This window comes from Phymastichus coffea, unplaced genomic scaffold, assembly GCF_024137745.1.
Source record: "Phymastichus coffea isolate CEN01 unplaced genomic scaffold, Cenicafe_Pcof_1.1 PCOF00055, whole genome shotgun sequence".
In the NCBI taxonomy this organism is placed as follows: domain Eukaryota; kingdom Metazoa; phylum Arthropoda; class Insecta; order Hymenoptera; family Eulophidae; genus Phymastichus; species Phymastichus coffea.
Window position 1 is genome coordinate 217,905 of NW_026706866.1, and position 16,715 is coordinate 234,619.

General features: G+C 32.9%; 3 protein-coding genes across 4 annotated transcripts; 2 read left to right on the top strand and 1 right to left on the bottom strand.

Annotated features, from left to right (window-relative positions):
- The first annotated feature begins 2,387 nt into the window (after positions 1 to 2,387).
- Positions 2,388 to 9,061, top strand: LOC131666016 (uncharacterized protein CG7065-like). 2 transcript variants are annotated; one of them, XM_058938335.1, is made up of 7 exons: positions 2,388 to 2,515; positions 3,747 to 3,856; positions 4,293 to 5,002; positions 5,180 to 5,268; positions 5,355 to 5,457; positions 5,721 to 6,931; positions 7,055 to 9,061. In XM_058938335.1, the coding sequence occupies exons 2-7, from the start codon at positions 3,785 to 3,787 to the stop codon at positions 8,755 to 8,757; spliced, it is 3,888 nt and encodes a 1,295-aa protein (XP_058794318.1). In that variant the 5' UTR covers positions 2,388 to 2,515; positions 3,747 to 3,784; the 3' UTR covers positions 8,758 to 9,061. The 2 variants fall into 2 exon arrangements, with proteins under 2 accessions (XP_058794318.1, XP_058794319.1); XM_058938336.1 differs by lacking the exons at positions 2,388 to 2,515; positions 3,747 to 3,856 and adding an exon at positions 3,913 to 4,207.
- A 1,652-nt stretch (positions 9,062 to 10,713) lies between these two features.
- LOC131666018 (kinesin-like protein KIF3B) lies at positions 10,714 to 13,783 on the bottom strand. Its single transcript, XM_058938337.1, has 3 exons — positions 13,472 to 13,783; positions 13,247 to 13,394; positions 10,714 to 13,178 (listed from the first exon to the last, which is right to left on the bottom strand). Exon 3 carries the CDS (start codon positions 13,160 to 13,162, stop codon positions 11,012 to 11,014), a length of 2,151 nt encoding a protein of 716 aa, XP_058794320.1. The 5' UTR covers positions 13,163 to 13,178; positions 13,247 to 13,394; positions 13,472 to 13,783; the 3' UTR covers positions 10,714 to 11,011.
- A 227-nt stretch (positions 13,784 to 14,010) lies between these two features.
- LOC131666019 (PAT complex subunit CCDC47) lies at positions 14,011 to 16,711 on the top strand. Its single transcript, XM_058938338.1, has 4 exons — positions 14,011 to 14,248; positions 14,473 to 15,478; positions 15,565 to 15,736; positions 15,944 to 16,711. Exons 2-4 carry the CDS (start codon positions 14,478 to 14,480, stop codon positions 16,181 to 16,183), a joined length of 1,413 nt encoding a protein of 470 aa, XP_058794321.1. The 5' UTR covers positions 14,011 to 14,248; positions 14,473 to 14,477; the 3' UTR covers positions 16,184 to 16,711.
- Positions 16,712 to 16,715: the final 4 nt, after the last annotated feature.

The window sequence follows — 16,715 nt, forward strand, 5'->3', positions numbered from 1 at the left end:
AAGCGACGCAATCGATGCTGCTTGTATCCGTTTGTATGATCATCCTGTGTATTAAGCCATCCGCTGCATATAAGCTCTCGGCAAGGCTTCGCACTATCCAAGTTTCTTCGATAGAACACCGAACAACAGATTGAGTTGGTTTACCAGTTAATATCGAGACTAGAAGTTTTCAATGCGATCGTCTTTCAAAACTAGGTCGAGAGGGAGAGAGAGAGAGAGAGAGCTTTGCAAAAACGTATATACTTCCCTGGGAACAAATAAATTGAATTCAACCTCCCTCATTAACGACTTTTGTGTATTCCATTTTCGCCTTAATCGTGACTAATTGAAAACGAATCGTTTTCTGAGTTCGTATATAAATGTAGGTGCAATGATGCGTAACACTGCGAAAGTCATACATTTTACGCGAGATTAAAATTTGAAAGCAACGTGACGCGAGCTGTTTGTTTGCCAAATATTTCGGTCGAATCTTTGGCGAATGTAAATTAACATATTTAAATGTAAATTCTGCAAGCACACATCGTAATTACTTGAATTGTCCGCCGCTCGATTCGCTAACGATAGTGCAGCCCGCGAATGCACATACGCTGACTGGCTACCTATTTCGTGCACCTCCCATCGATTTTGTCCCGTGCACACAGCAAAACAGCATCGTCCAACTCCGAGCGCCAACGTACAACTTGTTAACTGCCCGCGCGCGAGAACATATATTATGTGCACGCGCACATGCGAAAGGTACGTGCGATGTATCAGAACTCAACGAACCGCAAGCTTAACGAGCAAAAAGTTGAAATTTTGAGACAACTAGGAAAAATGCCTCCCTGTTGGTTTACACTCTTCAACTGTGCCCAATTCTCGGCGAAATATGCTTTACAGTGACTACCAACTAAAATTAGTGATCGATCACTTATTCATACTTCGAAATGTTATTTTCTATCATAAACCGTTATAAGCCTTGTAACGGATCATACAGTTTCACAATTAAGTTATTGAATAGCAGTCTACCTCGTTAATGCCTATACGTGTATATACTATATCACTGAATTCAAATGGAACTAGGAATTAATATTATCTGTACAAATCAATTTCAGTTTTATTGAATTAATTCAATACGTGCACTTCAATAATATATGTTTTCTTAAATAATGTCTCCATTTTATTATGCATTCCATCCTTTAGTTAATTCAATGGTAGCGATTCAATAGATCAAGATATTTTTTACCTTTACAATTTTTCTTCTATTAATTATTATTGATGAATTATTTGACAAAAACCTAGTTTCCTCGCGTTCGAATTCACAACAACAAACTGTGAGAAACGCCGTAAATTTTTAATAACATACAGTATTAGTACTCATTAAATCGAAATACTGAATTGTAGCAAATTGTTTATTAGCATATTCCATTACGAGAATAGCAATAAGCCTTTTTCACTTCCATTTCCGCTATAGCAATTATCAAAATATTTAAGGATCGCGCATAAAAACATTATTATACCCTATAATTAGTCAAAATATCTTATGACTACTTACATAGTTATATTTAACAATAATGTATCTTAAATAGTTTAATTCGCAATTTAAAAGCATGTTATAGTGAAGTAGCACGAAAAAATGTGAATGTAATACTTTACTCAAACAATGAGCCGACGTTAATAAAATAAAATGCAAAGCTATTGATTTAATTATTACAGGCCTTCCTATATATTGAAAATCATTTCTTCGGATATTTAACACTTGCTGGTAATGCACACCATATAGACTCGCGAGCATACAGGCGATTTTACCGAGAATACTCGAATTGGGTAATGTAGTGCTCCTTACTTCCACACGTCGCTTGAAAGCGAGTCATGTTTCATATTTCAAATAACAAATATTCAACTATTTGTGCAGTTTAATAAAGAAACAGTTTCAATCTCATTTGGGATTATTTATATACGCATGTGTATAACGCGACGCACAATGACACAATTACGGATTAGAAAGTTTATCGGGATTTCAATAAAATATGGTGGTTGGCCTTTCGTGATTTCTTTTGATTTGAGCCTTAAAATCGCAGATTCAATACAAACATTATATTTCATCGATAAACGTCACAATGGTTTATTAAAACTTTCATATAAGCTATTATATACATATTGTATAATACACTCACTTATATAATAATCTAGGATTGGCATTGTTTATTATTTGCAAAGAACGTTCTCGATACTGGGAATATTTATCAATAGTACCAAATACTATTACAGTATGTCTAGCTGCAAGAGAACGAGTGACTCCATGTTTAATTTCACACATTCGCAATTTGCACACAACCATAGAATCGTCCAACCAGCAGCAGCCGCTCCGCTCTCTCACGCGGCGGCGACATGATACCATCACAGGCGCTAGCATCGCTACAGGAGAGCCAGCCACGCCGTATACGCTTTGACGTGAAAATGGCTGCGACTAAGAATTGATGGATTTTTATATTTTTACAAGTATTTTCAATTTTACGGAGAAAGCAAAGGTGAAAGGGTAAGTTTTAAAGGTTTTATAAGTAAGGTTATTTAAATTTAAGCTGTAAGCGAAGACACGGTCGTAGTTAGTTTATTGAATTCTTTGACGACTTATACCGGCCACACACCAGCTATCGTGCAGTCGCCATTAGGACACAACTTCTGGGTTCTTTGTATACCCACCTCAAAGGTCTGAAACTCTGCGATTAATTTCTTTTTCACAACTATTCGAGTACACATAACGGTTTATTTATTTTATATAACATGAAACTTGAATAATTGCTGTTATCCAGTTTTTTTATATTTTATTACTTATGATTCTATTAACCTCTGGTACACATACATACATACATACATACATATACAGACATACACAATATGCGCGCGCGCACAACACACTTACACACTTTTATAAATGCTAACGCAAGAATGAAAGATTTTTTATTTAAATAACTATCTTTCATTGACAATTTTATGAAGTAAGATCGCTTGTGATTATTAGAATAATTTGATCGAGCTATCTCTAGTTTCTTCAAATCTTATCTTATTTTTTGTTACTAGACTGTTATTGCGGATTTTTAAAAATCACCGTGAATAGTTTAAGATTTTCACATTTTAATTAACCTATTTAAAATTGGATTTTAGCGATTATTGGCTACATTTGTAAAGTTGAAACGTTTCAATTTTACTGATAGCTTAATTTATTTTTGCGAATCCATGTATTTTAGTGATGTATTACTATTGACAGAATGCTAGATCAATGGTTCTTTGCTTACTATTTTGTGTGCAAAACAGCATATAATGATAATGTTACACACAGATCTGTTAAATAAGAAAATGTGTACATTCCTTTTTCAATGATTAATTGAATAAATTTTTCAATCAAATATTGAATTTTCACAATCTTCATAATTGGTGCGTGTAAATAGGTATATAGTTATTTTGTTGATTTATCCCTCAATCACTTAAATAACCTTTATAGATGTAAATCTTACAAGGTATATGTGGTAAGTAAATGGTAATCATATGTTCATCATTGAAGAGCTTATGGCTACTTTCAATGTGAATTAAAATTTTTAAGTATTTTGTTTTAATCATACTATCATAGGAATCCATATTTTATTTTTATTTTCTTAGCCCTTAAAACTTGAAAGTTAGAATTCACATCATCTAACACCAAAGTTTTTTCAAATATCATCTATAATAAGCTTTCCTAAAAAATAGAAGCTCAATAGTTTTGGTATTTTCAGAATACATCCTTGCTGGTTAAACCATTAGAGGACAAGCTATGCAAAATTTTGATGACCTTGACATCGAGGGGCGACAACCCTCCCTCATCTCTGAAGAAGATAGAGAAAAGGTAATTTTGTTTGAGTGAATTCTCAATTCTCCTATATGATAAAAAAAGTGTTTTGTATTATTAGTGAAGGGCAGATTCTGTGAATGAACCAAAATTTTTTGAGAAGTGTAAATTTTACCTCGAATATTTTTGCTTTGATTCTTTTAATCAAAGTGAAAACTAGGTGTAATAAGATGCTTTAGTGAGGTGAAACATTTTTCTATGACAGTGACTGTGATGTGGGATACATTGACAAAGTGTTCAAATGGCAACTTGGCAGCATTTCTTTCCTACAAAAGCTTTCTTTTATTTTTATACCATGCAATACAATTTGCTTATCAGGCAAATTGTAAACTATTTCCTAATTTTTGAGTAATTTTATTACTATGAAACATTGTGTATATAATGTATGTATTTGTTGAACTTGTATTTACATGTAAATATATGATTCCCACAGGAAGAACATGATCGAAAACGGTTAATGAGAAGTAGCGTAACAGCAGAAGATGGTACTCTTAGACCAGTTTATTCAGAAACAGCAGACGGTGATATATGGTGTCACATCTGCAATATTGCTCTCTTTGGTGCACACAAGTTATTAACTCACAATATCGGTAGCCGACATAAAATTAAATTAGAGGAATGGCCTTATCCGGTATTGTTATGGTCAAAACGATCAGATATTCTGAAGAAAAGTGCAAAAAATACATTAGGAGACTTAGCACCAGGAGAGCCTATTCCACCTGGTATGGAAGATCAGATTACTCGAACAACTACTATCCAAATGAGCTTAGATAGACATAGGAGTTCACCTCTAGTTGGTTTGGAATATCTGTTAGAATTAATTGATCCTGAAAGTAATGAACCAAGCTATACATGTGTTTTATGTGATAAGCGTGGTGATCCAAGAACAGTCATGGCACACATAACTAGCTATAACCATCGCATTACATATTTAAATAGACATTTTCCTACTATTTCGCGAGCCATAACAGATCTTCCTCGTACAATTAATTACAAGCGTGGAGCTAATGAAATTTCAGTGTTGGTTGCTAAAAGAATTGAGCAACATTTTGGAAGATTAACACCTCAATTAGTGGATAAAAATCAATATGAAAAAAATAAAGTGCAGTTGATCAAAAGAATTTATCAAGATTATCATTTTCGGTAAGTTTTTATTTAGAATATTTTCGTAATTCCTACTGCATGAATTCATTTTTAAGTTACTTCTATTTTATTTATATTATTAATTTAATATATTATAGCTGATGGAATATCACTATACTTATAAATTAATCATAAGACTAAAAACGAATAATATAATATATTTTATGTTTAATACAGTGAAACACCAGAACTTACTTTTATGGATGTTTATGACGTACGTTGGGTTACGAATTTTGAAGAGAAAATGGCGGAAATTGTTAGAAAAGGTTAGTTAAATTTAATGATATTTTAATTAATTAACATTAACACATATTATGCACGGCTAAAATTACATTTTTTTTCGTGCGTGAAGAACAACAAGAAAAAGAACAGTTGACAAAAAAAGATGAAAGTGTTGTTGATACAAAATCTAAAGAATCATCAAAAACGGAAAACAAATCGGATATTACTAAATCGTAAGTTGATTATTTGTTTTATTAATAATCTCTTAATCAAGAGTATTTCATATTTTAAGCAATAATTATAAAACTGGTGATAATCGCAGCTAAATAGTTTTCTAAGACTAGCACATATTTCTATATGCAATTTTCAAAGTAACAATGAATTTGTATTAACATCAATAAATATTAAACAAAAACTAGAAAATACACAAATCTTCGTAACCCTAATCAATTGCATATGAAAGATAAAAAGATTATATTTGTTTTTGTTGTTTCAGTGGTTTCAAGATTCGTATTTTAACTAAAGAAAAGTTGAATGCAATTAGAAAGCCCGATAAATCCAACAAAGAGAATGATTTAGAGCTGGAAGATGTGAAATCTTTGTCTTCCTTATCGAGCATTTCGAGCAGTCCGTCGCCTCGAAAGTCAAAATCTCGATCCCCTGAACGTAACAATCAAAAGAGCGGGCCTAGTGAAAGTAAGAATCGAACCATCAGTGGCAAATTACGAGCTCGGTCACGATCGGCCGAACGTCACAGGTGGTTGAAGTACAAAGATCAAGTGAAGCGCGCCGAGGAATCGTTAGAAAGGCAACTCAAGTTCCACGAGAAGAATCCGGAAAAGCATCCGGCTTATCCAGACGAGTGGAAGAAATTCTGGAATCGCAGATACAAAGAGTTACAGGCTGAGGGCAAAGACCCGAGCAAACACGACTTCAAGCCCGAATGGATCGAGTATTGGAACAAGCGTATGCGTGAGTTGCACGCCGAGCAGGTGAAGCTCCGGCGAGAGGACATTAAGAAGAAGCTAGACCTCGAGGGTGAGCCACCGAACGACTTGTCGCGTAAACGTCGTTCGCGTTCACCAGCGGAAAAGAAACCCGCAGCCGCTGCCAAAAACGAGAGCGACAATGAGGTTGAGTACGTCGGCACTATGAAGAAGCCAGACAAGTACCACGATCGTTACAGCTCAAGAGACCGCGAGAGGGAAAGGGATCGTGACCGGGATCGCGACCGTGAGCGAGACCGGAATCGTGATAGAGAACGGGACAGAGAAAGGGACAGGGAGAGGGACAGGGACAGAGATCGTGAGCTAGGACGGGAACGCGATATGGGCCGAGAACGCGAATATTTTCCTTCTTATTCGAGGGGTGGTCGAGGCGGTTACAAGCCGCCGCCGTACTATCTTCCGAGACCACCGATGAAACCAAGATACGCCACCCCATATCCGGTCCCGGATAGGTCCGGTTCACCTGCCCCGCCGGTCGAAGAGATGAACGAGAACCTGGAGATCGTTGGCTTGCTCAGGCTACTAACCGCCCTCGAAAACCAATTAGGCTCGCTTGGGCCAAAGGTTGTGGCTCTCCTTTCTAAGGCTCTAGCTGCTGAAAAAGTCAAGCCTAACTCCGCCGAGGAACTACTCTTCGATGAGGAAGTGGCTGTTCTTTTTGAGACAGTTAAAGAAAAATTGAAGGGCCAATTATTCGCAGGTTATTAATTGTTTTCTTTATTTCAGCTTTCATTTGTATTTTATATGTATCCTCCTTGATTTTTCGAATTGCGCTTATTTTTTCGATTAAATGTTATACTAAAGCAACTATGACTGTTTATAGGTATGATCGAGAAAGTGGCTGTACCAGCGACGAAAAACGCCATTCAAAATATAGCTCGTATAGTCCATAACGCTTCGGAAAATAAAAAGAAGATTGAGGAAGAGAAGAAAAAACAAGAGGAGATTTTAGAAAAAGCTAAATCCATTAGTTTCCTTAATCGATCAACGTTCCCGCGACCAGTCGAATTAGAACCTGTTCGTAGGTCTGAGCCCGTGAGTGTACCAGGTATAGGTACCATTGACAAAGTGGCTATAGCTCAGCAAATAGCTGCTGCTTTGATAGCCCAGGGTCGGACAAATGTGTCGCAAGAAGAACTGGAAACACTGATCAATGCCGTTGTGGGCATGGCGGAAGCTTCAAAGAATAGCGACAAACCAGTTACCACGGCTGACTTTGTTAAAGGATTGACCAGTAACACTAATAATGCGTTGACTAGCAGCACTAACAATCCATTGACTAGTAACACTAATATTACCACTAATAATACGAACAAAGTTGAAAGCGTCACTCAAAGCATCACTCAAAGCATCTCTCAGAATATCGCTCAAACCATCAATAGTGTTAAAGAAACTTTCCGAGTACCGACGCCGCAGCCGGAAAAACCAATCGATTATGCTGAAAAAATGGAAGCTCTATCTGATTCGGAATTAAAGGCCCTCTTGCAAAATTTCAAAGATCTAAATAATGACGAACAACACGGCCTCATTGATTTTTTGAAGAAGTTGGAAGCTACAGATTCTGCGAGAGTTGAAAAGCTTCGAGCTTACGTAAATCTAGGTCCTTCCAAAGTGGAATCTCCTCCGTTGAAATCAATCTCACCGATTAGTGAGCACGATGAAAATATTATAAGTAATTCTCGCAGGAGTATGTCTCCATTTTCCAGTCGTAAAGGCACCCATAATCCTTGTGATGATGAAAATAAATGGCAACCAAAGTTGGATATGTTTGCTAATGATGAGGAAGAAAAGCGAAGAAAGTTCGACGATAAGTCCAAAGTTAAATTGGATTTATCCGACGACGATGATGACTACACATTCGAGGACATCTACAAAGCGGCCGATAAAAATGTGATCGAAAATGAAAAAGCGAAGAAACGTTCTTACTCAAGATCTAGATCGAAATCACCCAAGTGTTGGTCCCGATCAAGGTCACGCTCACCACCTCATAAGAAAAAAGATTACCCACAGTCGAACGACGCTATTTTAAATGAGACGAAACGCCTTATTGCGAATATCATGGGTGAACTGCCAACTAGTAGATACGTGTCGAAATCTCATCTATCGCCGTTGTCTGAAAGTTCTCAGCTGTCGAATCCACCACCTCCAACAAGCTCAATATTACCGCCAAACTCAATACCCGCTATTGCAGGAAATTTCAGCCAAAGCTATAATAAAATGACTTCTTCTTCAAGTAACGCGCCGATGCCTTATTCCTCTAATCAATTCCAAAATTATCCAACACAGCATCAATCACAATCCTACACTGGTAGTTCTGGATTTTTAAACAATGGATATAACAACTTTAATCAAGGATTTAGCAGCATGAACAGTCAAACGCAATACAATAGTGTTTCGTCCAATCCGTACCCTCCACCTCAATCCAACTTTAGTTCGAATTACGGTGGAGCTTCGTCAAGCAGATCTTCTTCGTCGTACCCATCACAACAGTATGGAAATTATTCTCAGCAGCAAAGATTCTTTTAAATAGTAAGGTGACCTTTAGTGACTATATTTTAAAATATATTACACAAGGACTGTAATAATTTGAATAATTGGTAGTGTCGAACTTCGATTTTTTAAAGTCTACTTAAGGTATTTAATTTTTACTCATTACCATTATGAAAGTTAATGCACATGATTAGTGTTAAAAATTACTAATTTCATTAAAAAAATTAATTCTTTGAACTATTGTATAAATATACGATTATGTAATTTTCATGCAGGTTCTGTATATTTTATGCAGCTGTATTTTCAAAGATAACTTGCGTGACATCATTTTTGTAAAAACAAAAATAATTAAAGTCTTTTTTAAGTTCAATTGACATTTTTTTTTCTTAAAATTAATTTTTAATTCATAAAGGACTTGTAATTATATTCTATGTTTAAACAATCAGCACGTATTGATGTATTATAATATTATGATGAAGAAATGCAACAATAATCTACATGGTATTTTTAGATTTCTTTACACTGACAAATATTACAGCTAATGAAAATTATTTTCTGTTATCTTCAGAAATAAGTTACAAGTATTTCAAATAATTTATAATTAGTCAATAATGTAATCATGTACTATTTATAATTTGTTTGTCTTGAACGAACGATTGTTCGTGAGAAATGACTAAATTTTACTGTAAAGTAGATTTTTTTTTTTTTTTTTTCTTCAAAAAATTAACATCGTATATGTTTCAATATTATTACAAAATATTAAAAACAATCATGACGTTGAAACTATCGTCGATAAAATATTCAGTTCTTTCCCTAGTGGGGTTCTGTAAAGCTTACATTTTGTAATAACAAATTGCAAAGTAGATAGTATTTCTTATTTTATACTATCTGTGTGATGCAATGCTATAAATACTTATATAACTCAACTTTATAGAAGCTTATTCAAGAGATTTTAATATAAAACTAATAATCATTTGTTTCAACCAAGTAATGAGTAACCAATTGAATGTAAAGTATCAATGTGATATTTCAAATGAGGTAAGTTATTTATAAACAAATCAAATTTTACATATCTTTTTATCTTAGATTTTTATTTTTTTCCAGAACTTCCAGTATAAATTCATTTATTATTTTAAATAGCATTGTTTAGTTATATTTGTTTCTGAAAATTAAAAAATAAGATTATCATTTATTTTAACAACAATTTATTTTGTTGAAATGATGCATCTATGAGAACAATGTTAATACTGTAATTGTTTTTAGATACATGTAACTCTGAATGTATGTAAGTGTTAATTTTGTTAAAACTGGAATAATTTTTATATTTCTACAGTGGAATGTATAGGGGTCAACTTATTCTCATACATAGCAATTATAAAAATTAATGATTCTTTGATGTGGGAAAATTAAGTATCAATTAAATCATGAATACATTTTAATATGTAGTTTGCGATAAAGCCATTCTAAATGATTTTATGTTACCGTTATTTCAGAAAAAGCAAATAAAATTCCAGCTAATAAATCAATGAACAAGTGTTTTACAGTAGTCGTTTTATTAATGTCGACAGTTGGATTTAAAAATTTTTTTTCTGATGAAATAATTACATAAAATTATTTAAAATAAGAATTTAGAATATTCATAATATTTAGAATTCATAGTTACTTTATAGAGGATGAAAATTGTTTTAAATTATGATATTCTTTCATAATGCTGTTATACTCCAACTTATGAATTTCATAGCTTATCATAGGCCAAAAAAAACTGAATTTATATAACTAAATTGTGAATAAAATATTGTGAATATAATAACTAAAAAATAAATTTCTACAATTTTACAAATTTAACTACTCAAAATTTGCAATATAAAATTTGTTCTGCAAATTTAATTGAATGGGCAACGCAAAATGTTGCAATTATATTTTCAATTTCATAAAAGAATTCTTATTAAAGAAAGTTGAAAATATTTTTATAAAAACTTTTTTATACAGATTTAATTAAGATTTTGATTTAATTTTATAAGCAGACATTACAATAATATGAAAATACAGTAAAATTTAATGGTTTGAATATATAGTAAATTTGAAAGCATCCTGACTGAATTAATAAATAATAATTTAAGTCTCTGGTAATTTAAGTTAATAAATAATTATTAAATACTCAAGTAGACAATATCACATAAACAATGAATGATAAGTGTAAATAATGCCATTTCGTAATGTTAATTGCATTTTAAAGCTTAATGACTATTTACAGATATCTTTTGCATATAAATAAACACTAAAAATGTGACTATTTTGGAACTAAGCCTCTTGTTTTGGGATATACTGGAGCTGGAATTTGTTGCATTCTAGCTACACTTTTTGGTCTAGCTCGTGCAGTATGCGTACGTGATCTGGATGTGAAACTTGCATTAGATGCATCAACATCAATATCACCTTCATCGCATAATGCTTTTTCTAAAACAGCTTGAATAGTTGGTGCAATAACTGGTTTTTGATAATCTAATGTTGTTCGAGCAGGCATGTCAAGATCCAAATTCAATATATTTTCACCTGCATATCTAGGACCTTTACCCATGGCTAAAGCAGTACATGCATGTTCAGATATTGGTCTTCTTAAACTAGGAACTGATACTGGGCGCTTGATATTTTCAAAGTTTGATGTTTCTAGTTCTTTAACGACCCAACAATCTTCATCTTCATCAAATTTAACCCTAGAGAGAATTTTATGTTTCTCTTCCACAGGTATAAAATTTTCTATTATAAGATATTTTAATTTAAGCTCTTTCATCAATTCATGTTGTGTTTGTTCAAGTTCTCTTCTGTCTCTGTTATATTCATTTGTAACATCATCTAAATCTTGTTTCAGAACTTGCAACTTTGCATAATATTTTCGTAGTTTTCTTGATTTTACATCAACTTCTTGTTGTAAATTGGTGAAAGTTTCACGCACACCCAAATTTGTAAGTTCCTGTTCTTCAAGCTTTTGTTGCATTTCAACTTCGCGTTTTTTACGTTCTGCAATTTCAACAGCTCTTTGTTCCAATGCTTTTTGTTGCTCATTTGTGTGATCAATAATATTTCTTCCTCCACAGAGCATTTTGCTTTCTAACTCCGAAATCCGTTTAGTCAATTCTTCAGTTTCTTCTTTTTCAGCTTTGAGTTGTTCTGCGATTAATTTTTTTTCTGCATCAGATGCCTCCTGATTTGGTTGTAGTTTTTCATTGGTAGATTCTTCAGGTTCCTCATTTTCTAATGGTGGCTTTTCTTGCCGCGTCAAATTTTTTTGAGCTAACATTTCTTTTAAGCGTAGAATTTCCTCTTGATATTGTCTAAGCAGTGCATCTTTAGGATCTTCATTGATTCTTGGCTTATTTTTGATATTTTTAGCTCGATTAGCATATCTTAGCGTAGTAAGTGTTTCATCATAATTATAACTAGCTGGACCAATATTTGCTATCATAATTGTTTTTGAATTACCACCTAAGGAATCTTGAAGGAGTCTTGTTAATTTTGAATCTCTGTATGGTACATGTGATGTTTTACCATCAACTAATGCTGAAATAACATTGCCAAGTGCTGATAAACTTAAATTAATTTTACTAGCTTCTTTCAGTCTTTCTCCTGAAGATCCAGTCTTGCTCTGTCTCTCACTTCCTGCTAAATCTACTAAATTCAAACGGCCTACTCTAATTCCACAATTGTCATCCATTTCAATAGTTACAATAAATATTGCATGTGATCGTGAACTGTGTTCATTCATATTTGTAGCACCTACTGTTCGATTTCGATTCCCTAAAGTCATTAGTTGTTGAATTTCTTCTGCACTTTTGCAAACTGTACTTGACAAATCTTTAACAAAAATTCCGGTATCTGGTCTTTCCTTCAACTCAAAACGTAAATTTTGATCCTGTTGTAGTAAATCTCTTATTTCCTCTTGATAAATTTCTAAATAACTGGCACTCACAAGATATTGTATATTTTTGGATCTTCCAATATGAGTGAAAATTTGTTCAAATGATCGAGGTATAATACCTCTTTTTTCTGAATCAATTTTAGATCCTTCCATTGTATATGTTTTTCCAGTTCCAGTTTGTCCATATGCAAAAATTGTACCATTGAAACCATCAAGGACTGAAGATACTAAAGGCCTTACAGTTTCCTCATAAATTTCTTGCTGAGTGGATTTACAGTCATATACTGAATCAAATGAAAAAACTTTAACAGCATCTTTACTTGGTTCGTCTCGAGGATTACGAATTTCCACAACTCCTCTAGCAGGTATTATTTCTACAACACTAGAAAAATTTTGTGCACTTTCTTTATCATCCATAGGACGACATCTAACTACTACTTGGACACGCTGAGTGGCAACTTCTGCAGTCACAATTTTACTACTTTTCTTTCGCATTGTCTTTGACTGACTTTCAGCTTTTTCCATGATTTTTTAGTTGTAACTAAAGAGAAAAATAAAATATTTAGTTTTGCTATATATATATATTGAGTTATTTATAATAATTCTTACCTATGCAAAAAAACAGTTCCTTTTTCACAACTTTTAAGATAAAAAATGGATGAATTTTTCTACAAATTTCTTATTGAAAGCAACAGAATTGATTACTGACATCAACTATAGTATCTTATTGACAACTTCTAGTTAAATAGTGCAAACACTAAACATACAATTTTTCTATAGTAATAGTTTGTTTTTATGGCAATAGATTTATTGTAGAATAAGTAAAAACTTTACTAAAATTGATATTCTCAACTCAATTATGTCACATTGACTTTTTGAAATAAAGAGTTACAGTATTTTTATTGAGACTAGAAACGTGTAAAAAATAATACTGCCGACACACAAAAAATGCATAATGCGGTTACTGTACTCAACAACAGAAGGATATGCACTGACAGTACAGGCACACTATCGCATATTTAATCGTTACGAATCGCGCATACGCGATAGGCGATAGCTAAATGCGACCCCTCCGTCCAGACTTCTAATTCTAGGGTTGTTTCTTTCTCTTATATATTGTTTTATGCTTCCATGCCTTTCGCGAAAAAAATTTTGAATTCTTTTAACACTAAATAATGTTATTCGTAATAAATCTTATAAATCGTATATTTATCTTGTATTGTAACACAGAAACTGTTTAGTCAACTATATTTTTTGCATTTGTGGTTTTAAAACTAAATTGATTTTGCAACTTTTGCCGCGTTAGCCGTGCTGGATATACCTTCATGAACAATATTTTACTAAATTCAAGCTGTTCAAGTTTCCTACTTATCCAGCATCGACTATATCGATTGGATTGTCTGGTATTTCGAGGTTTGTCACGGTGGAAGCGTGAGGTTTGCCCACTTTCATAAGTCACGAGTCGCCGTCACCTCTTTTGCATTATGCTAGATTTTGCTCAGTCGAGTTAACTATAATTTAACTTTTACATTTTCAAAAGTTCATGTAAATTTATTGTATTATATATAGTTTTACAAAATTTGAAGTAAGATTGATCATATAAAATAGTCGGTATGTCACAATGAAATTTTACTATCATCAAATGATTATGTTAAATAACCTAAATAATTTGTATTTATTAGTTTTAGTATTCATTTAATTTTCTTAATTATATTCAACTGTTTTTAACACTTTCAGTAATATTTGCATATTTTTTAAACATTTTTTTTTTTGAAAAATGATTTTGCATTTAGTTTACATAACGAATGTTTAACTTTTGCCTTTTGTTGTTTTAGGTAATATGAAATTGTGGCTAGTTGTACTTCATATTATTTTAGTTGAAACTAGATTGTGGGTCACAGCACATTTTCAAGAGGAATCGTTAGAAGACAATGAATTTGCAGAGTTTGAAGATTTTGAAGAAGACAAATCTACAAGGGGATCTGTGCCAATTGGAGATCATGACCCATCTGAATTTCACAAAATTGAAAATGAGAAGAATTATGCAGATGATGATGTCTCAGTAGAAGATGTTGATAATGAATTTGATCATTTTCAAGATGAAGAAGAATTTGAGGGACTAGATATAACTGGAGGAAATTCTGATGTGAAAGCTGAAGAACCCTCTACCTTAACAATTACCAAAGTACCTTTGCATTTGCGAGCTAGATGGGACAGCTTTTATCTTGAAATTCTAATGATTGTTGGCTTACTTGTTTATTTCATAAATTATATTGCGGGTAAATCCAAAAATTATCGTATTGCTGAAACATGGTTCAATGATCACAGATTGATTCTTTCTGAAAATTTTTCATTGGTTGGTGATACTGGTAAATCCAATGATGATGAACCTATCAATGGTCCTATTAAAGAAAGTGAATCTCAGTACAGTATCTACTGTTCTGGTCGTGTTGGATGTGATTCCTTATTAGTAGAACTAAAATTGATCAAAAGACAAGACTTGGTTGCTGTATTATCGCAACTCATGCGTCCTCAAAACGATCAAGCACATCTTCGAATTGAATTAGCCAAAGATGAGACTGATAATTTTGTCTTAGCTATTGCCGCTAAGAAAACAGCTATGCACTTAACAAAAGATATTGCAGATGTTAGTGTCTATTGCCCAGAAAGACGACCTGGAGAAAAGTTTAATCTTCCAATTGGATTTTATGTCATGTCTGAAATTTCTGAAGCAACTTCTGCTATTTTAGATGCAAGAGTTATTCAGACCTTTAATAAATATGCCTCCTACATTGATTACATCCACATAAGTGACCAGTACAGTGGGCCAAAACAACAAGAGTAATTTATTTGAATATTGTTTTTTTCTTACTTTTTTATATTTGCTTAAACCATGTTTACTAACTATAAAAATGTAATATTTGCAGAGATTCTTCTCAGCTCACTATGCCTGAAGTGAAAAGGGTGTTACTGGTTGGACTGAATATTAGTATAAAAGGACGCATAAGCAATGTAGATAGTCAAGAAAAACTTAAGCCATTGCTTCAGTTAACGTTTTACTTATTGGATAAAATACGTCGCTTTAAACTTTCGAAAGAGGTAACTATTTGTGGTAAAAATAAAAGTAACTTTCATTTAATTACACAGCAAAGTTTTGTATAGCTTATATGATATTTTTAACTAAAAATTTGTATGGCTATTTTTTTGAATCCTTACATGTACATGTAGTAAACCACTTTTTGACTCAAAACGTGTACATAGATTTTGTGAAAACATAGTATTCATTTAATTTAATGTATTTTGTAGGGTAAAAGTAAGACTGATAAAAATCGACAAAAAGTTGAAGAAGCTTTTCTAAAAACTACCCATGCTGCTCGTGCTGAAGCAGCCGCAGCACGTCGCGAAGAACGACGACGTGCGGAAAAAGAACGCATTCTCCAGGAAGAAGATCCAGACAAACAAAGAAAGTGGGAGGAAAAGGAGCAACGAAGACTTGCCAAAAAGCGAGCTCCAAGAATGAAGCAATTAAAAGTTAAAGCATTGTGATCTGCAGAACTTTAAATTAAGAGATCATTTGTCGTTTTACGTCGGGAAAATGAACTCTTTCCAATAACGAACAGGTACCCAGTTCGTAAAAAGTCTTAGAAATAGCTCAGCCATAAAAACGTTTCAATTATCATTCTTTATACTTGTCGTATTTATAACACAACTTTCAATCAAAAGCCAACATTTACAATTTAGGTTCCTGTATTATGGACGACTTTTCAAAACTGTTTCTTACTCACAATTTTTAAAAGAGATCATTGTTGATTATAAATACTGAAAACCATACTTAAAATAACAATTTTGTTAATATATTTGTAAACCTTTTCGCGAATGAATCATAGAAGACTTTAGAGTATGATTGTTTTTGTATAATTAATAATAAATATCAGTTAACTTTTTATTGAAAATCATCATGTGACATAGTTAAACTATGAAGTCTGAACTGTGTTCTTTCAGAACCTTTGTACGGATATATGTTTATTTATTAATTTTAATCCATTAAAATATGAAAAACATAATTCAATGCCATGGA

Coding starts and splice junctions, on each gene's coding strand:
- LOC131666016 (XM_058938335.1), top strand. CDS start 3,785: ATGCAAAATTTTGATGACCTTGACATCGAGGGGCGACAACCCTCCCTC. Junction 5,458..5,720: donor AAATCGGATATTACTAAATC/GTAAGTTGATTA, acceptor TTGTTGTTTCAG/TGGTTTCAAGATTCGTATTT. Junction 6,932..7,054: donor GAAGGGCCAATTATTCGCAG/GTTATTAATTGT, acceptor GACTGTTTATAG/GTATGATCGAGAAAGTGGCT.
- LOC131666018 (XM_058938337.1), bottom strand. CDS start 13,162: ATGGAAAAAGCTGAAAGTCAGTCAAAGACAATGCGAAAGAAAAGTAGT.
- LOC131666019 (XM_058938338.1), top strand. CDS start 14,478: ATGAAATTGTGGCTAGTTGTACTTCATATTATTTTAGTTGAAACTAGA. Junction 15,479..15,564: donor AGTGGGCCAAAACAACAAGA/GTAATTTATTTG, acceptor TAATATTTGCAG/AGATTCTTCTCAGCTCACTA. Junction 15,737..15,943: donor GCTTTAAACTTTCGAAAGAG/GTAACTATTTGT, acceptor TGTATTTTGTAG/GGTAAAAGTAAGACTGATAA.